Raw genomic sequence first — 26,708 nt, forward strand, 5'->3', positions numbered from 1 at the left:
GTCTGGTTGGTTTTGCGCTCTGGGTTGAAACATAGAGTCGCGATTATAGTATCGCGCTCTCTTGAGGGCGTTCTTCACCATTCTGCGGGGGTATCCTCTTTGGATAAATTTATCTTTCATAGCTTCCGCATAAGAAAGGTAGTCATTGATGGAAGTGCAATTTCTACGCAAGCGTAGGAACTGACTAAAAGGTATTCCGTCCTTCTGGCTTCTTGGGTGGAAACTATCGAAATGGAGGAGTGTGTTCCTGGCAGTAGGTTTCGTGTATAGAGAGAAACTGAGTTTGGATTGCCGATGTTCAACCCATACATCGAGAAATTCTAGTTTGGAGGTGCTAGTGTGTGCCGTAAATCTAAGATTAACGTCTGCCGCATTAATCCATTCAATGTACTCATCAAGGGACATTTGGTCGCCGGTCCAAATAAAGAAAATATCGTCAATGTACCGGGACCATAGACGCACATTCTCAAAGAAAGGGGCAACTGCATTGTAAATATTGCGTTGCTCAAAGTGCCCCATGTACAGGCAGGCGACTCTTGGGGCACAGGCCGCCCCCATGCTGACTCCCTTAACCTGTTGATAAAAGTCTCCGTCGTACTCGAAGAAATTTTCCTCTAGTACTATGCTCAGACACCGGGCAAGGAATATGCCGTTATGTAAGGTGGGGTCTGCCTGGATAATGTTGGTCACAACTCTACAGGCCTCTGCCTGGGGGATGTTCGAGTATAGGGATTCTACATCCAGTGTAACCAAAATTTCCTGTTGGGGGTTATACTGAAGACCTTCTAGCTTTGAGATGAAATGTCCTGTGTCCTTGACATACGAGTTCAAAGATTCCACCATGGGTTGTAGGAATTTATCGATCTATTTTGATAGTGGTTCGGTGGCCGAGGCCAATAGTAGAAACTATGGGTCTCAGTGGGGGATTTGTCTGATCTTTATGTGTCTTGGGGATTCCATAGATGATGGGGATACGAGTATGTGTGGGAGTGAGAAATTGTGCCTCTTGCGTACATATTTCGCCTCTCTCAACTGCTAGTTCAACTTCATGTAAGATCCTGCGTTTCACCCTAGGTTCTGGGTCGGACATAATTCTACAGTAATGTCTCTGAGATCCTAGGAGATCCAACATTTTGTCTTTATAGTTTCTGCTGTCAAAAATTACAATGCCCCCTCCCTTATCGCAGGGTTTGACAATAAGGTCCTTATTGGTTCTAAGGGATTTAAGGGCAATATTCTCTTCCCTGGTGATATTAAATGCAGGGGTAGGGACAAATTTGATCGCCTTCTGTACTTTGTTCAGGACAGCTTTCTCAAAAAGACTAACCTCCATGCCGACCATGTCAAGTCCTGGCGTGAAGGAGGAAGGTGGTTTAAGTCCTGAATAGTTGACAGAATCCGAAGTCAGGTTCCTGTCTGCAAAGTATTTTTTCAATCTGACTTTGCGAAAGAAAGTGTGCAAATCTCTAAGGAGTTCAAATTTATTGATGCCAACTGATGGTAGGAAAGAAAGGCCCTTAGAGAGCAGAGATACAGTGGAACAGCCCATGGGTAGAGATGAAAGGTTGAAGACAGGGATTCTGTTTATGTCCTCCAATACTGGCGTTGGCGAGTCTGAATGTATCTTTGAGGAGGAGCTTGTTCCTGGTATTGATTCCTGTATTGTGAGTTCAGAGATGAGTCTTGGTATTGTCCTCTGTGTGGGGAATTCTGATGTGGGTTTTGAAAACGGTTCTGAAATCTGGGGCGGAAGTTGCCCCGGTGGTTGCCTAAAAAACGGTTATCAGATGTTGGTCTGTCCGTTGCCTGTCTGGATAGTGGGTTACTGGATAATGGGCCTTCGCTGTCAGAATCAGTTGTATCAGAAAAAGTGATAACCCTCTTATGGCCCCAGGAGGAATATGTATTATTAGCAGAGTAGTCTGTGTTATTGGAATAGAAATTCTCAGTTAAGAATGGATAAACGCGCTCCTGCGAGAAATTCCTAATATCCTTTCTCAGTTTTTCAGTTTTTCTCTTGAGTAAGTATTCGGTAAAAGAATCGAGTTCAAGTTGGATTTCTTCTAATTTCTTTTTGCCTTCTTCTACGCTATGTGATAGTTTGAGTTTCTCCTCCAATTCGCAGATCTCTTTATTCAGTAGATCAATAACCTCTCTTGCCGTTTCTATTATCAAAATCATCCAGTCCCTGGAACATCGGTTGGAGATAAGAGACCACTTTTCCAGGAACTGTCTGATTTCGACAAAAAGGCCCGGGATGTTTCTGACTCTTAGGCCGATCGGGATCGCGCCGGCCTTTAGATATTCGAGCATGAACTTAGCATGCGATTCTGTGCGCTTGCTTTTTTTCTTTAGGTTGAAGAGTTTGGTCCATTCTTCATTGGGGCCTCTAGGGAGAATGAAGGGTCGATCCCCTTCTAAGGTCTGTCCTAGAAGGCGAGCAAAATCCTCGTCTGAAAAACCAAAAGACTTAATGCTGTCCATGGAAGGAAATCAATGAAAGAAGAGAGGTGGGTTCCAAGAGCGGAAGGCAAATGGAAAGAGGGGAGGGAAGGATAAAGAGATTAATTTTAAAAGGTAAAAACTGGAATCACAAAATTCTAATGTAACCGAAAGAGGATATAATTTAATATTTAATACAAAAATGGAAGAAGAAACCCCACGGCAACAGGGCCGGGAAAAGTGAACCAATACAAAAAAGGGGAACCCCTGTAAAATGGATGTGGGTAGAGATTCATGGGAAAAGGAACACAATAAATTCAAACACAAATATCTCTACCTATAGATTTCAGCACGTACAATGTATCATCTTCTTTAATATACCCACACTTGGAGTAGGGCAGTATGATTCAACACAATAAACAAAAGTAAATTTTAGTAATTTTATTATCAAACTAAATTGATTTACGGAGAAATAAATTCAGTGCATAAAGAATTTTCAAATAACAGAGAGCATGCTTTTCGGGGTCCCAGACAAATTCAAACACACACTAACAAACACACTCAAACCAGATTCATTCTAAGACATAAATGCTGAATTCGCACAATCACATGTAGAGGATATAAACCTTACAAAAAATTCAAAGTGTTAACATAATTCAATGAATGTTCAACATTATGTTGGCTAACAAATGTCCACAATTTAAGACAAAACACGGTTTAGGTGGGCCTCATGTTTGCGCCGACGCGCGTTTCGGTGAATGCACCGAAATATAGGTGCCACCTTCCTCAGGGCGAGCAGAAACCAAGAGTCAATGTATGGTTTAGGACTGGGACCTATCAAAGACAGTAATGATAATACATTAAAATAGCAAATCTAGAAGACATCATTTATCTAAGTCAAAAAAATGTCATACTCGCATCATAAGTAACAAGAGTGGGCAACAATGAGTTTGTGATAGGAATATATTATTGATAACATTCGGTTAAAATGCGGATACACTAGGGATTCCAGGAAATTACCAAAGATTAAAAGGGGAAAGGGAAAGAAAAATAAGTGTAAAGAGGATCAAAATAGAATATATACATGCAGTGAGAATTCTTTTTTTATCTTTTTTATGTAGTTTATCCCACCAGATGATAAAGACAGGGGGGCGGGAGGGGAGGAGGGGTGGGGAGGGGGGGGGGGAAGGGGAGGGGGGGGGGGAGGGGAGGGGAGGGGGGGGGAAAGGGGAGGGGAGGGAAGAAAAAAAAAGGAGAAAGGGAAAAACGGGGAGGAAAAAGAGGGATTGTTGGCGCTCACCTGTGAAGTCACGTGAAGCGAATAACACAGGTTAGATGCATTCATTCAAGCCAATAGCTTGAAATAGATCTACTGGGAAAAGCAAACATACAGGAAATGAGCTGGTCATGACGGAAATACCGCTCAAAATGATTGCATAGATCATACAGGCATAAGTGTATTCGCAAACGATAATTTGGACAGGGATTTTAAAGCTCTCCTGCGCATTAAGTAGAGAGTTTGTGCCTTTTTGAAGAGAAATAGGTAAGTAATATAATGTAGAATCGTGTCGGAAAACGACGAGCCGCTTAAATACAGTGGGAAGTATAGTACTAAATGCGTGAAGCATAGGTTAGGCTCGTACGCGCAGACATGTTTATGAAACTGGATTGTCAAAGCAAAACTACCTGAACCTAAGGGCTGTACACAAAAGTCTATTGAGGGATCGATCCCCATTAAAGGCAACCATAAATGCGGTACCTGCCATGCATGTCCCCATGCCTTAGTAGGCGATCACATCTGTATAAACGAATATACAGTCAACATGAAGGACATGACCAACTGTAGGACCTCCAACTGCATCTATGCCATTCAATGCCCCTGCCCTCTCACCTATGTAGGCGAAACTGCCAGAGAAATAAGGATACGAATAGGTGAGCACAAATCCAACATCAGACGATCCAAACACGGAGCCCCCTTAGTAGACCATTGGGTTCAAAATGGCCATTCTGAAGCCGACTTACGCTGGACTATTCTGGAAAAGATCCGCACACAAAGAGGAACAGACAGCAATAATGTGCGCAAGAAACGGGAAGTTTTTGGGATATTTGTTCTTAAATCTAAGGACAAGGGCCTAAACGAATCCCTGCCTTGGGAAAATGCAATTGTTTAGGTTTCTTTTCAGATTGTTCCATTATGAGAAACTTCATCACGGTGTCATGTGAAGTGCAGCCTTATCCCCCATAGTGCTGTCATTACGATCTCCTCTATTATGTGGCCTTGTCTAACAGACTCAATTGTTATTACTTTGTTTTTTGACCCTTGCAGTCTCTGATGTCTATCAACATAATTCCCACATTCCATAGGCCTCTTTGTTCTAGAATCGCTAATTTCTGTCCACACGATCCTACCCACTTCTGCAGGCACATATCGTGAACGTCTATTGCATGCATAATCACCCCTGCTTTGTAATATCATCTGCTCGTTCGCCCCGTTTCGGTCTACTTGGTCCTTTTCATTTTTGCAACCGTTCAAACTGTAGCAACTTTATCCTCCCACGGCTACGTAAGCTTTTAAAAAAATTGTTTTTCATCTAATCGCTGATCCTGGACACACCCTTTTTCCTTTATCGGCGAAGACGCGTGTTGTTTTTTTCGCTCCGCGTCAAATTCGTGACGCGCAAGCCTATCGGCCTATTTAAACGGCCCTCTAACATCACGTGTGCTTCCGGGCCCGATTCGTTTCACCTGAGGACTCTCGCTTTGTTTGGAGTACCGCGTTGACTCGTACCGCATCAGGTACTCGGATTAGACGCCTCTGTTCTGCTTTCTTCGTTTACCGCTTTATCTTACTACCTGGAATTTCCTTTTCCTTATTCTTACCCATTTATGCCTTTGTATTCTTTCAGTCTCGATTTAATCTGATCTCAAGCAATAATTCCGAAGATTTTATTTAGAAGCTCTTAACTCATCCCTTCAAGCCTCGTCATTTAAGGTAACGTTCATCCCTTTTCAGCCGTTTGTTTTTTGTTTTTCGCTAAGCCTACAGGAATTAAGTCGTGTTATTCAGTCGGTTATTTTTATGCCTTTATCATCTATTCCCGCAGAATCGGCCATCTAATTATCCCGCACCCGGAGTTCTCTTAGCAAGAGATCTGTAACCGACCCTGAGAGCGTGTATTTTCCCTTCAGGTGCGTTTGCATACATATGCATACCTATTCTGCCCAATGTATTTCTTTGTATTGTTTAACCTCTTCACGTTGATTCATATATATCTATATGTGTCTTACAAATTTATATGGTTTGCACTCTGCTTGTACGTTTATCCATTTTTATTTATTTTTAATATGTACTTGCCCTCATAAACATGTCTGCGCGTACGAGCCTAACCTATGCTTCACGCATTTAGTACTATACTTCCCACTGTATTTAAGCGGCTCGTCGTTTTCCGACACGAATCTACATTATATTACTTACCTATTTCTCTTCAAAAAGGCACAAACTCTCTACTTAATGCGCAGGAGAGCTTTAAAATCCCTGTCCAAATTATCGTTTGCGAATACACTTATGCCTGTATGATCTATGCAATCATTTTGAGCGGTATTTCCGTCATGACCAGCTCATTTCCTGTATGTTTGCCTTTCCCAGTAGATCTATTTCAAGCTATCGGCTTGAATGAATGCATATTATTCGCTTCATGTGACTTCACAGGTGAGCGCCAACAATCCCTCTTTTTCCTCCCCGTTTTTCCCTTTCTCCTTTTTTTTTCCCTCCCCTCCCCTTTCCCCCCCCCCCCCTCCCCACCCCTCCTCCCCTCCCGCCCCCCTGTCTTTATCATCTGGTGGGATAAACTACATAAAAAAGATAAAAAAAGAATTCTCACTGCATGTATATATTCTATTTTGATCCTCTTTACACTTATTTTTCTTTCCCTTTCCCCTTTTAATCTTTGGTAATTTCCTGGAATCCCTAGTGTATCCGCATTTTAACCGAATTTTATCAATAATATATTCCTATCACAAACTCATTGTTGCCCACTCTTGTTACTTATGATGCGAGTATGACATTTTTTTGACTTAGATAAATGATGTCTTCTAGATTTGCTATTTTAATGTATTATCATTACTGTCTTTGATAGGTCCCAGTCCTAAACCATACATTGACTCTTGGTTTCTGCTCGCCCTGAGGAAGGTGGCACCTATATTTCGGTGCATTCACCGAAACGCGCGTCGGCGCAAACATGAGGCCCACCTAAACCGTGTTTTGTCTTAAATTGTGGACATTTGTTAGCCAACATAATATTGAACATTCATTGAATTATGTTAACACTTTGAATTTTTTGTAAGGTTTATATCCTCTACATGTGATTGTGCGAATTCAGCATTTATGTCTTAGAATGAATCTGGTTTGAGTGTGTTTGTTAGTGTGTGTTTGAATTTGTCTGGGACCCCGAAAAGCATGCTCTCTGTTATTTGAAAATTCTTTATGCACTGAATTTATTTCTCCGTAAATCAATTTAGTTTGATAATAAAATTACTAAAATTTACTTTTGTTTATTGTTTTGAATCATACTGCCCTAGTCCAAGTGTGGGTATATTAAAGAAGACGATACATTGTACGTGCTGAAATCTATAGGTAGAGATATTTGTGTTTGAATTTATTGTGTTCCTTTTCCCCTGAATCTCTACCCACATCCATTTTACAGGGGTTCCCCTTTTTTGTATTGGTTCGCTGCTTACAGCACTGCCTGCCGCAATGCAAAAAATGCGGAATGCGCCCGCCAGTGTTGCGGGCGCATCCTAATGGCACATGCGGGACCGCCGCACACATAGCGGGCGGTCCCATTTCCCGGGGCGATCCACCCGCCATTGTAATAGACCCCGTAGACATTTGTGAGTCAGCATACTGTACACTTTCCCACACTTCTACCTGAGACCTTTTGATGAGGAAAGAGGGAAAATGAAGAGGAGGGAATTTTAGTATTGTTAGACGTTTGTAGTATTTCGGCTTCTGTGTGTGTAGGCATACACAGTGTACGAATAGAACAAGGAGTGTAAGAGAAAATGTGATGATTATTGGAATGTAGGTATGAGTTGTGTGATGGGTGACAGATAACTGAGATGACAGAGATGGTGATGCCCTGATAACACCTATGCTAGAAATGTTCCTAGGTGCCATCTTACTGATGAAAGAGAATGTTCTGTAATACACGTCAAGGATCTTTCTCATTAAGACTCCCACCACGAGATCTACAAAATATCTTGGTATTTACACCTTATTCTCACAAAGATCCTGCTGACTTACAATGTCCAAACGTTATAACAAAAGTGTGTGCATGGTCCTTTTAAAAGTTGCCCTTGTGTTTTTTGTTCTTTATTCCTTTAACAAAGATAGTAAATCTCAATGTAAATGTAAAAGAAAACTTAGAAAATCCGGTCTATCAATTTTTGCCTTCTCCATATGTACACTTCAGAGTGAAGTTGGTGTTTACAATGGATGAATTATAGTTATTCACTGGAGTAGGAAAGACGACATGTGGATATGTTCACACAAAAAACACATTTTCGTGCTATACGTAGGTTTAAGCTTTGTATAAACAGTATGGTAGAGGCATTACCGAATCAAATGTACCTATTGTACTATGTTACAACACCAAGGTGCCCTAACTCGCCTCTGTATAGATTATCGTTTATTAGGGAACCGCACAGTTGGTCCTCAATTATAGAGGATCGGATTGAGGTGGGTGGAGGAGGGGCTTTCACACATTTACACAACCATCTCTTCACCTGGCTTGGAAGCAGTAACACTGAGTGTGGAAATCCTAGCACAGAAGAGGTAGTTTGTTATTGGGAGGGTTAAAGGGAAGAGAGTGGGGAAAAAGCCACCAGAATTTTTTACCTTGCATTGGCGATGCATTCCAGAGTGACTTCACTAGTTCCAGCTACCACACTAGTGTTCCGTGGTGGTATAATGACCACAGGTGCCAATGATTCATCAGGATCACTTGAGTCTATGAAAGGAAGAAGAAAAATCTATGAGTAACAAAGTCTACAGTAACATATTTCATCAATAAAACACTGTTGAACGAAACGATACCTTAGAAAAATGGTGTCAATCTTACACTCTAACCACCCACAGAGAATTAATCCTATTACTGGGAAAAGATCTGCGACATGGTCACTCACAAAGCCTTTCATTGTGTGCAGCATCCCATTACAAAATACACTGCTTACTGCCATTCAAGATACAAAGCTCATAGGAGCATATCCCAAACAAACAGCGGCAGATTTAACTTGAGAGGAGGACCCATCAAGTCACCCTTTACAAGTTTTATGCAGTCAACGCGTTCCAAACAATTTCTGCTGTTTGTTGGTTATTTTTTTCTCTTACCTAGCTTTTTTTCTATTTTTAAATCCAATATAATCTATACACCGTTTAAAAAGGTTGGCATTTTTAATGTTAGTTCTTAAAATTATTCAATCCACTTTGGATAAACAGCGACGTCATTAATGACAAACGTATTATAAGAATTGCAACATATTTTCCCATAGTTGGTAAGTAAATATTTATATTGGATTCTTGTATATTGAGATATCGAAAGGAAATCACTTTACTTTTTGGGCCAAATTAAAAAATATATTGTAAAATTCAAATTTTCACATCATAGATTTCAAGTTTGTTGTTTTTTAAGATGGCTGTAGCTAGAAAATGTATGTTTTGATAACTTTAGAGATTTACTTACAGCAATTCTGTTGAGGCCAGATTTGTCAAACAATATAAGAATATAAAAATCATAATTTAAATAAATTGCCCAGGCGCACAAATAAGTACAGATTAAAGAAATGTAAGGACCTTTTACCACCTGTTTTTGATTTAGTTCATGATCAACCCCAGTTTTGCAAAAGAGATGACAGTACAAATGTCGCAGCTCAGCGACTGGTGTCAGCATACTATGGCCCTGTGCCATGGACATAACAGTGAACACATTGGACATCTGTAGAAGAATGATTCTACAGCAAATTGAGAAAATCTCCTTTCCTCCTGATATCCTAATCTCTGATTCTGCTCCACATGAACTGCAAGTCCGCTAGATATTAATAACAGCAATTACCACCTTACCCCAAAAAAATATATATAAAAAATATATATATATATATATCACACCTTTTTTACTTTTACATTTCTACTGCTGGGCTGACAAGGCGCTCTACGGAATGGCGGCTAACCACTGACCGAGCCGAAGCAAGTCTTTGAGTAGCACACACCGTTCTAGAAATGATTTTTTCTTCGCATCAACATGTTATTTATAATGCACTTACTGAGCAACAGGCAAGGTACAAAGGAAATGTCAGCAGCATGATACCTGCTTCCAATCTATAATTATTTCCGCGTACAGGAATATCTGAGCTAAAAAAGGAGAACTCTCGATCACCCATTACTAAAAATAAAAAATAAAAACTTTAGTCAATATAGTTCCCAGATGCAGGAGGTGTAGAGGCAATGTTAGTTGACGTTTAAGGTGTACTGCAGGGTGTACAGATTTCACACTGTTCTGCACTCGATACTCAAGCGCCCCAAATGGCCTACAAAAAGCTCTGGGTCACCCACTGATAACCAGAGAGCCTATTTTTTCAAGTCCCTCAGAGAAGAGGTTTCCAAATCAGCGACAACAAAGTATGTGCTAATTTAGGAAAAGTAGCATAGTAGGTAATATAGAGTGCATATTTTCATAAAAAGAAAAGTGGAAAATATCAGCAGTCATGTCTTTTTCTCCTAAGGAAAAAATAAATATGTTTATATAAAGATTAAACTACCAAAAATACCCTGAAAAACACAAATAAAAATGCCAAAAATAACTATCATAAAATCTGTGAGTCTTAGTTATAAATCATTTGTCAGAACTTTGGTTATTAATTTCAGAGTGGGTCACCCCTACCAACTTATTAAGTCTTATTAGGTCAAAACTTCTGCTCAACCCATGGTAGCTAATGCACAAGCAGCAGAGAAGTGTGTGTTAAGTTCAAGTAGTACCAACAATTTGTGAGTAAGGAACACAACACAATAAAATTCCCAAACGATATAAAATAAATTACAAATATTTATGAGCAAAAAGGCAGCAAGACAATTAAAATAGGATAAGAGGAACCAGATATATATATATTTTTTTAAAGTTTTAAGACAAAAAGCACTTTAAAAAAGTAGAGTATTGTCCAAAATAATAGCTTGCAGTTGACCGGTAACAGAGCTTGGTGTTGGATCAATGGCGAAGGGGTGGAGATAGAATATATCAAATGGGTCATCATTGTCAAAGTTTTTACTTACGAACTGAGTATCTAAAATAGAAGTCTAAATTTTCCAGTGGTGTAGGATCTAAGGCATTGAAGGTTGGGTGTACCTCGAAATCGGATATGTCGGATATGTCTTCGTCAAACTCCTGTTAGAGCTATTTTTGGGGCACTGAAAGCTGAGTGTGGGATAAAGTCAGATTTTGTAACTGCAGAGCATGCACTGTTGGTGGAAAGATTTGATACTTGGTCGTCCCAGACCACTGTTTTACCTTTGCACTTCGCCACTTTGTTAGGTCAAAATCTTCTAGTGGTGAAGCTCTGTAAGTTGTAGCCAGGTAGGGCTCCACGAGGCCTGATACCTTTACCATGATGTTCTGCTGAACCTTTTTTGAGAGTGGCAAAAAGTTTTCTTGTCATCCTACAATGATCTTCTTGGGCAAGCCTCCGCAACTTTCCCCATTCGCCAGAAGTGAAAATGTCATACTGGTTAGTCCTATAGCCCTAGCTCCTCGGAGCCGGCTTGTAGACACCAAGTATTGCTCCAGAAAGGTCTCCTGGGGTGCTCTATGGTCAGCTAGGCCCTCTTGGAGTCAGCAGTCCTGCTTTTTTTCTAACCTTGAAGCAGGCAAACAAGAGACCAATCACCTCACCCTTGGAGAGCAGGTTCAGACCCTGGGTATGAGCAGGATTCTGGAGTCTTTGAGTGAGCCCTCTACTTCCTGTAGAAGTCAGGAGTGCTCTTCCATCATGACCTGGAGGGCCAGCAATGTTCTGAGTAAGTGGTGGTTGGGGTGTCAGATGTATTCAGAATGCTATGATTTTAGTGACTACATTTTACTTTATGACCTGCATGTTGTACAGACATTACATAGTGCTTTGCGGGCTCACTACTTCAAACCGAGATGGTACATTTTTAGACTTTCAGAATAGTACAACGTCTTACGAGATTTACAATACAGTGATCATATCTTTATATGATAACGTTGAGGAGGAGGGTCAGCACACATGGCATAAACCCAAACAAATGGTTGAACACCTAAGCACGGTTTCCCACGCGTGAACACTATTTGAATCTTTCTTATGCAGCACCAAGACACAGGTGCGTTTTTGCTGTGTGTTGTCTGCACACTGCAACCAGTATGGTGGTGTTTATTGTATCTTTTAGCCCTGAAGAAGTCATGGGGCACTCAATATACGACGGAATACGTGTTGGTTGGGGAAAAGAAGAAAGAAAATAAAGATAAAGAAGAATAATCAGTGTGTACTAAGTGTCCACATAATTTGTGAAATTATTTAGCGTGTGCTCAGGGGTTGTGTGAGTATAATTCCAGTGATCCTTGTGATCCCATCTAAGGGGGTAGGGTGAACCATCCTTCCTTTAGAGCGCTGAAATGTATACATAGGCCCATTTTGATATCACGAGAACTGTGAGCGCCACAACTCCCCCACCCTTTTATTTACCCCACTTAATTAACTATAGGTTAACATAACAATACAACAAATAAAGACAGCAAAAAACAAGATGTAATTTTTTTTTTTAACTTAGTTACAAGCACAGAATTAGCAATGGGGGGAGGGATAAAAACACTGAATGCTGACAGCTTGATTGTAGGCCCCAACCTCTTCCCATTATTAGTAGTTGAAAGGGATGAAGGGCCAGATGAACCTAGTTTTTGTATTACGATCTCAAATAGCAAATTCTCTATTTGAGAATGGCAACCACCAATGTACTAATGTGTCGTTGACACATTTTGCGATTCCCAGTGAGATGCAAATAGACCTACCTCTGTAATATTCATGAGGTAGGTCGCAATTCGTGACTCATTGAGAATCGCTAATTTCACTGGGATGGTGGTCTGCTGTGGTCAGTAGACCACCATGTCTGTGATTGCTTTTCAATAAAGGATTGTTTTTTTTTAAATGCAACCCATTTTCCTGAAAGGAAAACGTGATACGTGATGCGTTTGAAAAACAAAAATGAAAAGTTTTATTTTCCTTATTTAAGAGTAGGCCGTGGAACCACTCCCTGCTTTTAAAAAACGTTTCTACAACTATTCACAAAACAGGAAGGGGTCCCTTGGGGACACCTTCCCATTTGTGAATGGGTTACCACCTACTTGAAGTAGGTGGTAAAATGCAAATGTTTTGCGACCACATTTCAGTCGCAAAACATTCACACATACAACTGTCACTATTAGGAAGAGAGGTCCTTAACATGCCCCTTCCTAATACCGAATCTCTAACCCATTTTCCGGTTCGGTAATAGTTTACCGAATCGCAAAATAGAGGTTTGTACATTCAAAACTGCTTTTTTCCGGGCACAAAAAAGCTACGTACATCTGGCCCAACATGCTTGTATGAAAGCAAAGACGACATTTATGTTTTAGATGATAATTCATGGCTGTGGCATCCTGGAGCAGTTGGAATCAGAAATGTAAGAGTAAACTCAATTTGGTCTTGTGAATAATCACCTAGGCCTGTCATAGTTTTCTGTGGGGCAGGGTAAAAATCATTATGCAGGGTGCCTCTTTGTTATTCATAAGAGCATTCCTTCTATGAAGACAAACAAAGCTTTCTTGCGAAACAGTTCAACTTTGCCAGCAGCTCCAGCATTTGGCGTCATTATCGCTGCAGCTCTGCATCATGAATGAACTGGCCAGACCACTTTTGTTTAAATGTATTTATTCTACAAATATATGTTGGAGCTGGAGAGTGGCGGCATGAAAGAAGTGGTGCCCAGGAGAAAGATGCTTAGTTATCTCTCACTCTTCCCCCACAAGTAGCCCCACTTGGAACCACCCCAGCCCTTTTTAGGTCGAGCCTGGGCAGCGCATGCACTGCTCTACGAGGCATGCTGTATTGGAGTATGTACTTGAAGCCCCACCCACTCTTCGCCCATATTTGTCATTGGCTTGTGTCATTGTCCTTTGTAAAGGCTGGCTTCTGATTCGTTAATAGGCTTGTTAGTCCCTCCTTAGTGCCGCCTTGTCTTCATTTGTAACCTCCCATGAGGACTGGACCTCTTACTTCGGTTGTTACACGGCACGTCTTATTTAGTCTGTAAGCACTATTTTCTTTAATGCTTTTCTTTTACTACAGGCACAACATGCTTTCCTGCACCATTCAGTGAGCCATGAGTGCTTTCACCGAGCCCTTTTACAAAAAAATACATTTGTTTGTCAACATGACAAACAAATGCTTTTTTTGGTAAAAGCACCTCATACCGCGCTTTCACTTTAATAGGGGCCGCAGAACTTTCTTTAGACACTGCTCGTCTAAAGAAAGGGGGGTGGCCTCTGTTAACGTGAAAGCGCAGCATGGTGCGCTTGTAAACAACAAGCATTTGCAATGATATGGTCTCGCATTTTAGAAACTTTGACCTATTGGTATTGTAAATGACAATGCCTTTTTTGCAGGTTTTTTAAACACATAAATAAAAGGCATTGTCAATTACAATGCCAATAGCTCAAAATTTCGCAATTGCGAGACCTATTGCATTGCAAATGCTTGTTTGACATATAGGGTGTGTTAAAAGCTGCATGTGAAGCAATTACTTTTTCAAACACAGACCTCATCCTCTCTTAGTGACATGAGGCCAAGTGAATGAATGGGGCCTCGTCCTGGCGCCTATGAAAGGACCTTTCGCCTCATACAATTAAACAGGAGTCGTCGACTTTAGATGGGATGTTAAAGCTATGTATTACCTACAGTCCATACCCAGAGCCGTAATATGGCATGGGCAAAGCGGGTAATTGTCCAGGTACTCCACCTTCTGGGGGAGGGTAGGTGGTCTGGTGAAGTGATCAGGAGGGTTCTGCCGTAATAACGGTAAACACAATGGAGAGTTGTTTTTAAATTTGACCGTTGGGCATGCACGTCATTGAATCTTAATATGTTTGTCCAGCCTGCTCCATCCTACACTCGCAGGCAGTTGGAGGCAATTATAATGAAAAATAATGTTTTGTCCCAAGATACTGTCCTTATTCCAAGTCACCTCTTCTACCTCGACTTCTCTTTCCACCTACCTCTGCCGTCTCTCGCAACATCTCTATGTACCTACCACCCATCACAACTCTCTCTCAACCTTGTCAATATCTACTTCAACTGTCCCTCAATCCATCTGTGTGCCACTCTCCGTGGCTGCCTCTACCTCACTACCCACCTTTTAAGTCACCTACAGCTCTCTCTACCTCATTCTTCTCTCTGCACCTCTCTACTGTTTCCTCTTGCTCCCTGTACTTCTCCTCTGTCTGCATCACCTCTCAGTCCAGATCATCTGTGTACCTCACCTCACCTCTCTATCTCTTAATACCTTATTTCTGTTTACACCTTTCCTTCTATAATTTCTCTCTTCCTCACATATTTCACTAACTCATCTCTCTCTACCCCAACCCTCTGTCACCATCTAACCTTTCAATTTATCTCACCGTTTATTCCATCCCTACTTCTCTTTCTACTCCGCTCCCCCCTCACCTCTCGCTACCTTACTACTTACTTGCCACCTTTCCCTGTCTTTTTTCCAATCTATCATTCCCTCCTTTCTCTCATCTTTCTCTGCCCCCTTTTTCCTACCTCTTTTTTTCCAATCTATCATTACCTCCTTTCTTTCATCTTTTTCTGCCCCCACCTTTTCTTAAGTCTTTTTTCCAATCTGTCATTACCTCTTTTCTCTCATTTCTCTGCACCCTCCATGTTTAAACCCACCTTCTCTACCTCCCCCTTTTCTCTCTACTGCTTGCAATGCATCTCTCTACCTCATGTCTCTGTCCCTTCTCTATCTCTGTCTACATCTCCACTTCTCTCTACCTCTGCATCAGCCTCACCCCTCTTTCTCTGCACCTCATCTTTTACCCTTCTTCCCTCTCTTTGTATCCCATTCTCTCTCTGCCTCACTACTCTCTGTGAGAAGTTGGCCTGATGTATGATGTCACTAGTTATAGTGTACACCTTATATCAGTCCAAATACCCTTATGGTGATTGGTTGTAAAGTCAACCTTATAGACCAGCTATCCTAGTGGTAGCATGGACAAGAGCAGTCTTAGGCTAAACTCTGACTGGCATGTGAAGCCAGCTGTGATACCATATATAATCCCTTGAATACCAAATGAAAGGACACCACAACAGATATATATATAAAATAAAGTGTATTTATTCTAAGCAAACCCTCAGCACTCTTTATGAGATTAGAGGTAAGTACAACACAGTCTTATTTATGCATACATTAAGTCACACAGGTAAGTAATACAGTTAGGCCCTAGGGGCCACGCAAACCATATACTAAGTAAGTGGTATAAGAACCACTGTCACGGAAATAGAATAGGCCTAGGGAATCTCTGGGGCTACACTACACTAGCGTTAGTTAGGAAGTGGGAGGCCCACGGGATTCGTGTGCAGAGTGGAAACACTCACGCGTAATGCGTAAAAGTCAATAGCAATAGTACAGTTTAGAAAACGGTAGATTTAGGACACTTCCGGAGTAGCTAGGAAGTTGAGACTTGAAAACTAGACACTAGGAGAGTCACTATCCTGATGAGCACCGGAGTACCCAAGTTACCTAGCCCACAGGCTGCGGGTGCATAGGGGTGAAGATGCGTCGTTTTCGTCGTCGACTCCTATGGATGCCTGAAGAAAGATGCTGACAGGCAGTCAGTGAAGAGTGTCCGGTGGATCCCAAGGCTGGGATCAAGAAGAGAAGAAACCTGCAAGCAGAAGGGACAGAGTCAAGGCCACTAGCCAGTGACCACGTGGAACCAGGAAGGAACCAGGCGATGTCGTGAAGAGTTGCAGGTGAAGGTGAAGCTTGTCGCTGCAGCCAGGAGGACCAGGAAGCGTCGAGGACGACCAGGACCAGGAGGCGAGCTGTCCCACGAAGGCTCTTGCTGTCGGCGGCGTCGAAGCTGGGCTAGGACTCACCAGGCCTTGGCAAGCGGAACCCACGAAGAACGGAGGACTTGCTTCAGGATCAGACCAGGAAGGTCTGGGGTGCTTCTTCTTTGCAGGGAAGCAGGAGCCAGTCTGGAGGAGCCAAACCAGCGCAGAAGATTTCGGGATGCGTCGTCACAAAGGCCACTAGCCAGCGGGCAAGCAACCGGACAGACGCGGCAAGCAGGAAAATGCTGAAGGGCCCCACGCAGGACTCGTTGAGTGTGGGGGGCTGGTCTTCGGTGCAGATGGTGCTTGGGGGTGGGGCTTCTCAATCCCCGGTGCACAACTTCGAGGGTACCTCAGAAGCTGCGCTTTAAGTTACTAGCCACTTTTTCCAGGTAGCCAGTCCCACGTCGCTCGTCGCCTCCACGGATCTCAGCTCTGCTGCAGATGTGGATGAGGGTCGGAGAAGTCTGAGAGTCAAGGCTCTGGTCGGGCTCTGCAGTCGGTTCCTCGTAGAACGTTCACAAAGCAAAGGGTAGTCTCTTGATGGTGCCTGTTTGCACAGGGTAGCCACTCCTTGGCCACAAGGGAGATTCTTCAGTCTTCTTCTTTCATCGAATGTCGAAGGTCCAGAGTTTCTGTTCAAGATTGCAGGTTCAGGATAATCTAAAGTCTTGAGGCCCAACTCCCACTCTTATACTAATCTGGGGGGCTGGGATACCTGCTAGGTCACGCCTTATGGGTGGGACCTGGGAGGGGGTGGTTACACCCACTTCCCTTTGTCCAGTTTCGCGCCAGAGCTGGGGCTGGAGTGCCCCAGCACCGGTTTGAACTGGACAATGCAAGGAACACCTTGTGTGCCCCAGGCATGTCTCATTCCTTTCAGCCCACCCTGCCCCAATACACTAAAGGCTGTCTGGGGAGGTGCTAGCACCTCCCCAAGCAGGAAACCTATTGTCCAGGCCTCCCTGGCTGGGATCACTCCCAGCTGCAGGAGGTCAGACTTGTGTCGTGGCAGCAGCATCCATTTTGTGATGCTGAGGCTTTGGTCAGAGGTTACACAGCAAAGTAGGATTTTAACATGTCTCTCCCTCTAGAAGGGAGGAATAATATCCTCATCACCAGAAATGGTATGGGGGTATTATTCCAAAGTGTTAGACACCTTACACGACATGTTTTGATACAGCCCAACCATAGTTACCATAACCGTTTAAGATTATAAGGCCCTTTAAGAGTATATGGTAGGCTATATCATAGAACAGCTATAAGGACTTGGTTCCGAAAGCTGCAGACAGGCTCAGCTCATGCTAGAGCACCATCTCACATGTTACCAAGCACTCTGCCTCCAGGATTGTTAAGGCCTGCCATAGGAGTGACTGATAGGTACACATGTGTCTATCTATAAGGGTAGATATAGGCATACTATATCTAAGCAAGGGGTGATTACACGACCTTGCCCCAGCTGAGTGATCAGCCAGTTGTGTCTGATTGGAAGGCCAGACCAGGGGTGGCATAATACATGCTGCAGCCCCTGGGAGGCCTAGGGTACACCTATGCCCTGGGTACCTAGGGTACACTGTACAGGGTCCAACAAGGTGATCCTTACCAATTGGTTATGTACCTAGGGTACATGGAGTCCATTTTAGAGAGAGAGCAGACAGCCTGAGACTCTGAATGGCAGGATCTCAGGCCAACTAAGTCGAAAAACCAGCTAGACACTAGGCAAAAAGTTGGGGGTAACCATAGTCAGATATCCACCTTCCTACACTCTCTAGATCTGACTTGTCTTTTTACACCTCTTCATATTTTGCCGCTCTTGCTACCGCACTGCTTGCCCACTACCTTGTAGCTCTACTACGCTCTTTGTCTTTACCTTTTTCTAACTCACATCTCTTTCTATCTTACATCTATCTCTGCCTTAGTCTTTGGCGTACACCACCCCTCTTTCCCTGCTACCTTTCCATTTCCCCATTTCTAGCTCCTGTACCTCGCGCTAAAAGTTTACCTACCTCTCTAATTCGCTTTCTCTGCTTACCTCTTTTTATTGGTCTTTCTTTCTGACTATCTCACCTTTTCTTCTTTATCTTATGTATCGCCCCACCTTGCATACGTCTCTAGCAACACCTCCCTTCCCTCTCTACTCGCCCCCTATAGCTGTACAGTGCACTTTACCCTCCTTTCTTCTACCCCTCCCATTTTGTTTACTGCGATGTCACTGTGTACAAACAGATGTGGACACACAGAAAGAGGAGAGACAAGGTCAAGACTGATGGAGAGATTTAGAAAGAAAATTGTCAGATTACACCCGATGAATCAAAAAAGAACTTTCTAAGCAGTGCTTCGAATTTCACTTTTGAAGCGAGAATTCCAGTTCTCGAGGGGGATTTAGACAATCAAAGCTACACTTTCAAGTGCCCACCTATTCTCTGGTTTTCTTTCGTAAAGTGTTTACGTCCTGCATTACAGTCAGCGAGGCCGCCTGAAGTGGGCCTACTTTACATTGATGTTTGAGGCCACTCAGCTTATATCCATTAGCATATGTGTGCTGTGCAAATGTCGAAACCCTGATATAGAACAGCTCTAAATGAAATGATGACAATCAAGGACATGCTCAAATGGAGTGAGTTCCCCAACAAATGCAGTACCGAGCATCGGGCGTTTCCCTAGGACGCTTGAAGGGTGGGGGTCAGCTTTTGTTACTGGGGGCTTTTTTGGAGCTGTGCAGTTTTGAAAGCACCTGCTGCAGAGTTCCTTGTCTATTCAGTACTTTTCAGGAAACAATAAACGTGCCAAGATAACTCTGGTGATTAATGTACCTGCTGGAGAGAGATCAGAGTTTTGTCAAATGGCAGTTTTGACTCACCTAAGGTGGCGCAGAGGGTTAATATACCTATTGCAAAGGACAATGCAGATCACAGAACAGTATTTTATGTGCATAGCTTAGTGGGTTACTGCTTTTGTCACAGAGACCCTTTTGCTACTGAACAATTCATAAGTTACAAACATAATCGAGCTCAGTGAGCTATGAAGTGTCATCAAAGAGCTGCATGTAAACTACATGGTACAGGTTAGAAGGTTATGTTTTTTTCTGAGTCTTTCATTTTTCTAAACGTTGCTAAAATAGGTTTGTTTGGGTCGAAATCAAATTCTTAATAGTAAAGCCAACCCTAACCACTGTGTTACGTTCTGAATCAGAGGTTTGTGCTTCTTCACACCAAGGACTCCTAAAAAATGCCTACCAGTATGGATGAAGAGTCCTACACTTTGTAGTCCCCTTTGTCTTCTGTAACATTTCCTATACACTGATATACACACGTATGATTCATTGTCTCTGTATTTCTGTGTGATGTAAAGTGCTCTGGCAACTACACTTGTATGAAAGGAGCTATCAACAAATGAAATACATGTCAGAGAAGGGCTATGGAGAGCTGTAGTGGCAGTGAGGCAATCATTGAAGAACCCCAACACAGATTGTTGAATCCTGGTGCACAGTAAGGCCCTCATTTAAAATGCTTTAAAAGCTAATACAATAATTGAATATATAATGAAAAATGTGCTGTAGAATGTGCCATTTTTGCCCACATTTTCTTGGGGGAGAACCCCCCCCCCGCCCAAGACCCTCCTGTAGTGGTCAGGCTTAATCACTATACTCACTACGTACTGTAAAGGGACTGGTCTGACAAAATTTGCTAGGGCTGCTGTGGGTTCCCAGTCGGACCCTGCTCCCCAGAGACCTGGGACCTTTTTCAGTTAAAAGGGATTAGCATCCAGACTTATGTCCTGTTATGCATCCTAGGCAACAACAAGCCAATAACCCAACAAATTTCACAACTAGGACAGCGCCAGAAAATAAAACTGCACAGCAGCAGATTGGACACCATTAAACAAACACATTAGTAGAAATAATTATACCGTCTGATTTGTCTGCCTGTGCAAATTTCACAAGACAATCATCAGTGTCCCCTCTTCTCCTTAAAAACATTAAATTTGACTGTTGACCAGAGAGCTATTTAAGATGAGAATGGTCCACATATTAGGCTCCTAACCTGGAAGGCCTCTTCCGCCAAAGTCTTTTTTTCCAAGTGAGTACTCTTAGATGATATGGACTTGGTACACCATGAGTTCTTGCTGTTCAGAACTCCATGGTCACAGCTAGGATATAATGTGGATCTAATCCTGGGCATTTCCATGTGTGCCTCAACTGAGGAATGGCCCTGTGATCTAAACGGGTCGCACAATGCCACTTCCTCGCCTATGTACCCAAGCCCTACATTGTTTATGGTATTTAGAATTCTAGAGTGTTTTGTTAAAGTATTCTGGTCGCTTGGAGTTCTATGTCTATTGTCCTAAGACGGCTGCCTGGCTCAGATGTATTTGGTGGTGTCTCAATTCTTCTGAGTGGATCATGTTGAAATCATCCGCTCGGTGCTAGCATCAGGTTTAGCCCACCGTTTTATCACGCTACTAGCATAACAGTGGAAGTTCGAAGTAGACGACATTGAACAGTAGAACACTTTGCCACCAGAACCTGCTTTTTCAAGCAATTTAATTAAAGACGAAATAAAATGGACTATAAACAACTAGAGTGATTGGACTCAAATGGAATGTCAAGATTACTGATGTTGGGCGCAGCACCAAGAGCCTCGACCAAGACCACTAAACATTAGGAGGGTACCACATCCTTTTTCCACTAACAGGATTTCTATCTGAGTCCTAATATGGAAAAGCCAATTGCATCATACCGGACCTTGAATCTCCTGAAGGGAGAGGTTAACTAGTGCTGCTGTACCAGTTCACACTAGAGGACATGAGTATGGTGAAAATTGAAAAGACACACAATTGATGGACAGAATGCAGAACAAATCAAAACATTCACCCCCAGTCAAGAGATCAGGGTTAAATCCAACATTCTTTTGCTCACCATGCCACCTCAGTTTACACCTGGCCATATGCAAATCAGTCTTGACCCTGTGCCTCATGGGAACAGTCCAGCCTGAACTGCTAAGCCAGGTCCTCTCTGGACCGGAAACAAGCATCCTATGATCGGTTTCGGGGTATCACCCCTCTTCAGCCAGGATAGTTTGAATCCAGTGGCACAGTGAGCCCGGGACCCACGTCTGGGCATACCCGGCGCACTTAGGGCGAGAAAGCAAAAGACACACAATTGATAGACGGAATGCAGAACAAATCAAAACATTCACCCCCAGTCAAGAGATCTGGGTTAAATCCATCATTCTTTTGCTCACCATGCCACCCCAGTTTAAACCTGGCCATATGCAAATCAGTCTTGACCCTGTGCCTCATGGGAACAGTCCAGCCTGAACTGCTAAGCCAGGTCCTCCCTGGACCGGAAACAAGCATCCTAGGACCAGTTTCAGGGTTTCACCCCTCTTCAGCCAGGATAGCTTGAATCCAATGGCACAGTGAGCCCGGGACCCACGTCTGGGCATACCCAGCGCACTTAGGGCGAGGAAGCAAAAGACACACAATTGATGGACGGAATGCAGAACAAATCAAAACATTCACCACCAGTCAAGAGATCTGGGTTAAATCCAACATTCTTTTGCTCGCCATGTCACCCCATCAGTCTTGACCCTGTGCCTCATAGGAACACTCCAGCCTGAACTGCTAAGCCAGGTCCTCCCTGGACCGGAAACAAGCATCCTAGGACCGGTTTCGGGATTTCACCCCTCTTCAGCCAGGATAACTTGAATCCAGTGGCACAGTGAGCCCGGGACCCACGTCTGGGCATACCCGGCACACTTAGGGCGAGAAAGCAAAAGACACACAATTGATGTCCGAAATGCAGAACAAATCAAAACATTCACCCCTAGTCACGAGATCTGGGTTAAATCCATCATTCTTTTGCTCACCATGCCACCCCAGTTTAGACCTGGCCATGTGCAAATCAGTCTTGACCCTGTGCCTCATGGGAACAGTCCAGCCTGAACTGCTAAGCCACGTCCTCCCTATGGTGAAAATGTAACCATTATGGGAGGAGCCTTATAAAACCATACTGGTCAGTTTCACACTTGCATGGTCATCTTCTGCCGTCTGCCATTCAGAAAACAGGCAACAGAATTTGATAGAATTAAAGAATTTACAGTAATCAATTTTCCCTTTTTGCTCTCAAACACATTAAGAATGCAAGAGTCTACACTGTCACATGCTAAATAAAGGTAGTTCGCTCAACTACTTAATGAAACATGCTGCCTTTCAACCAATAGCACAATGGTGTTCATTTGATACATAAAAGGTACGCTTATTTCTCCAGCCCCGCTCCAGGATCGCGGTGGCCCTGCAAATGTACTCAGCCCTTCCAGAAGATTGTGTGATGTTAATGCACAACCTACGTCAGAAGTAAAACCCCCTACATCGTTTCCCGCTGAGAACATTAGCCCCTTGAGGGAGGATTGAGCTACACGCACCTTAAAACTAGGTCATCCTAACTAGGTTGCATTCCACTACTTTTAACAACTGTGCCAGAGGCCAAGGGCCACCAGAATCATTAGTCCTATTTGTACTTAACAAGAATCCATTGAGTGCATCTTTTGGACTCTGCCACTACGAGCCACCTGTCTAATGTCTTAAAATGGGGATTAGGAAATACACTAGTTCTCCCGATTCTCAATTGTTTAGCACTCAACACAAAGTCAGAAAAAAAAGTTCTTGTCGTAATGTATTCAAGCCATCCATTCCAGACAGCCCCACAATGTGAACATATCCGAACCAAGCGCAGCGAAAAAGCAATTTCAATTATCACATGGAAACAGTGTTATTGTACAGAGTAATGGCTTTAGAGATGCTTCAGAGGCAAAGAGAATTATAAATATCTTCGCATTAGACGTCCTAAAAGAAGCAGCTTGGCAGGGTATGAGCAGGTGACCAGAGATGTGTCAATAGATCTGCACCAGATTGCAGCTATCTAGGATGGTTTGTTACAAGTGCGGGGTTGCAGATTGATTGATTGAGCAGTCTGCAATTGTTTGGCTTCAGCAGTTTGATTACTACTATCGCTATTGGCATAACACATGCAATTTCTGCAATATTTGGAATTATACCGTCTCATTCTTCACCAGCTGAGACACTGCAAAAACTAAAACATCAACCTAACATGAGGGTGGAAGGATGAGTGTTACGTTTTCTTTTTTTTAAACAAATTTTTATTATGTCAAAAGTCATATACAGTGCAGTGCTTCTTGACCCAGGAAACATCTGCCACAGCAAACTTGCAGATCATTGTCTTTGACAGTTTATTATATATTATCATCAAAATCATGAAATGCAATATAACGTAAACACATTGAATCCTCCCCCCCCCCCCCCCATATCAAGGTAGATACAGATGCGTCCACGGGGGGCACCGGGTCCAAGTACAGGCCTCGAAAGTCTGCCCATTCCAGATTTTGGGGGGTTTCTGTGGGCAGCCCCTAGCCTTAAATATCGGGCTCTCTAACCCCATGCTAAAATCCAGCCCATTTTTCCATGCCGAGCGAGAGGGAGGGGAGGTCGCCTTTCACAGCCTTGCTATATCTCTTTTTATTTTTCACTTGACATTTCTACGTGCAAAATTATCCATATTTATTGACTTAGAACTGTATAAGCATGAATCCGTATTTATTTTCTGTTCTGTGAAAAATAGTGTAGGAACTGATAATTTCTACTTTTATCTGTACCTAGACATACACTCGCTTTGCGATACCTGCGGGGTTTTGCCCCTAACCGGGCTACATCGCTTGTTGCAATTGCCTCTGCTTTCAGTCACATGCATTTTAACAGTAAATTATCTTAGTTTGAAGCCATCTTTCTGGAAAACCCCGCAGTTCCAGTCGCTATCACGGAGGTCCTGCTGAAGATCTGTTTGTTGCTCTGCCGCTGCTGGGGTGCCCACGCTGTTTGTCCCCTCTGTCGGCGCCCAACGCTATCGCGCCCGTGACAGGGGGAGACTACAGCTCCCAGGCTGCCTAGCGGCCACTTCCGCTTGTCTTCGCGCCCGGAGGCGCTCAAAAGGCAGAGGCTCCCTCGGTGGAGCGGGGGTGCAATTCCAGTCGCTATCACGGAGGTCCTGCTGAAGATCTGTTTGTTGCTCTGCCGCTGCTGGGGTGCCCACGCTGTTTGTCCCCTCTGTCGGCGCCCAACGCTATCGCGCCCGTGACAGGGGGAGACTACAGCTCCCAGGCTGCCTAGCGGCCACTTCCGCTTGTCTTCGCGCCCGGAGGCGCTCAAAAGGCAGAGGCTCCCTCGGTGGAGCGGGGGTGCAATTCCAGTCGCTATCACGGAGGTCCTGCTGAAGATCTGTTTGTTGCTCTGCCGCTGCTGGGGTGCCCACGCTGTTTGTCCCCTCTGTCGGCGCCCAACGCTATCGCGCCCGTGACAGGGGGAGACTACAGCTCCCAGGCTGCCTAGCGGCCACTTCCGCTTGTCTTCGCGCCCGGAGGCGCTCAAAAGGCAGAGGCTCCCTCGGTGGAGCGGGGGTGCAATTCCAGTCGCTATCACGGAGGTCCTGCTGAAGATCTGTTTGTTGCTCTGCCGCTGCTGGGGTGCCCACGCTGTTTGTCCCCTCTGTCGGCGCCCAACGCTATCGCGCCCGTGACAGGGGGAGACTACAGCTCCCAGGCTGCCTAGCGGCCACTTCCACTTGTCTTCGCGCCCGGAGGCGCTCAAAAGGCAGAGGCTTCCTCCGCGTCGCGGGACGCGCGCGGGCGACGCCGGGCTAAGCCCGGGCAAAGGGCGGGCCCTCTGTGGCCCTCAGAGGCCAGAGGAGGCTGGGCTGGGCCCACCCTAATTCGTTTCTGATTGGGAGACATTACGCCAGAATTGGTAGAAACCATTTGGGTGTTGTCATAAACTCTACTGAGACCTGTACTGTCTCCAGTGAATAGTGATACCTTTACACCATGAGTGAGTTGATGAAAAAGGGAACTCTTGATAGTTATTTTAGGAAACCAAATATTGACTCTGGACGGGAGGTTGCCCTTGCAGAACTCAGGGCTAGACGCCGTTGTTCAATAGAACTCATAAAAAATATGGCATCAGCCTCGCCATCTCCTGAAGCTCCATGCATGGATATTGAGGCTTCTTCTTTCCAGGATTCCATGCTACCCTTGGGTACTAATGACTCTACTAGGAGCCCTGTTGCGCTTAATGTGCATGAACCAAGTATTGATATGGCCTTACCTATTCTTCTTTCCCCTATCCCTCCCCGCGATGACTCAAATAATATTTTGAATGCCCAACATGAGATGTCACCCCAAACTACTGAATCGTTACCTACTAATGATATCATACATAGTCAGACCACACTGATCGGCCCATTGCCCAGGAAAAGAAGGAAGATAGTCTCTGAGTTACGGAAAAATAAATGTAATAACATCTCCAAATGTAATTCTACTGTTATGTGTTCTGGGAAGAATGCTACCCCCCGTACATTGAAACAACCTCCTACTGATAGTACTGCACCTTGCTTGTATCAAGTTGGCATTAAGGGGGAGTTACTGGACGAAATTGGCAAAATGATGGAAAAACTTATGTTGCCAATTGTAGAAAGCTTAAAGATCATTGAAGAAAGGCTAGCGAAAGTTGAGTCTTTAGTGGTAAATAAGATAGAACAAAATATGTCCACATCTGGCCCTTCACAAATACTATCCACCGCTTTGGCTTCTGCTATAGTTCCTACTAGCCCATCCCCAGAAGAACAAGCAAATCAATTGGTTACATCAACTAGTAAGGAAGGGGTTAGCCATTCAGACAGTATTATTACCTCCAAACCATCTTGCACAACCACGGTTAAGGTTAGGACTTGTGCTGCAAATACCCCAAAGAACGAGGGTCATCCGTTTGTCAAATTGGGGCATAGCACAGATCCTTCGACTAAACCAAGAGGCCCGCTGTCCATTAACTTACCACCAGAGGCAGTCCCCTTGGTAGTTGTGCTTGCAGGGGTTCCTATGTTAAAATCGGACGCTGAAGAAGGATATCACCAACTAAAAAACAAAGTTATCCATTGGCTAGGCCAAAATCGCCCACTCCCTTCTTATATTAATGGGGAAATTTTACATGTAAGACGCCTGCCCTGGTTGGGAAACACTTCAAAAACCATACAGGGGGATGTT

The 26,708-nt window shown here is 43.7% G+C and overlaps 1 protein-coding gene across 2 annotated transcripts in view; it reads right to left on the bottom strand.

The window, feature by feature from the left end:
* Positions 1–26,708, bottom strand: part of SDK1 (sidekick cell adhesion molecule 1) — a 2,285,003-nt gene that overhangs the window by 1,038,796 nt on the left and 1,219,499 nt on the right. For both annotated transcript variants that reach the window (XM_085629198.1, XM_085629197.1), the window contains one exon: positions 8,339–8,450. In XM_085629198.1, the coding sequence (XP_085485324.1) occupies positions 8,339–8,450 (112 nt within the window). The remainder of the gene's footprint in view (positions 1–8,338; positions 8,451–26,708) is intronic.

This window comes from Triturus cristatus, chromosome 10, assembly GCF_964204655.1.
Source record: "Triturus cristatus chromosome 10, aTriCri1.1, whole genome shotgun sequence".
Classification (NCBI taxonomy): domain Eukaryota; kingdom Metazoa; phylum Chordata; class Amphibia; order Caudata; family Salamandridae; genus Triturus; species Triturus cristatus.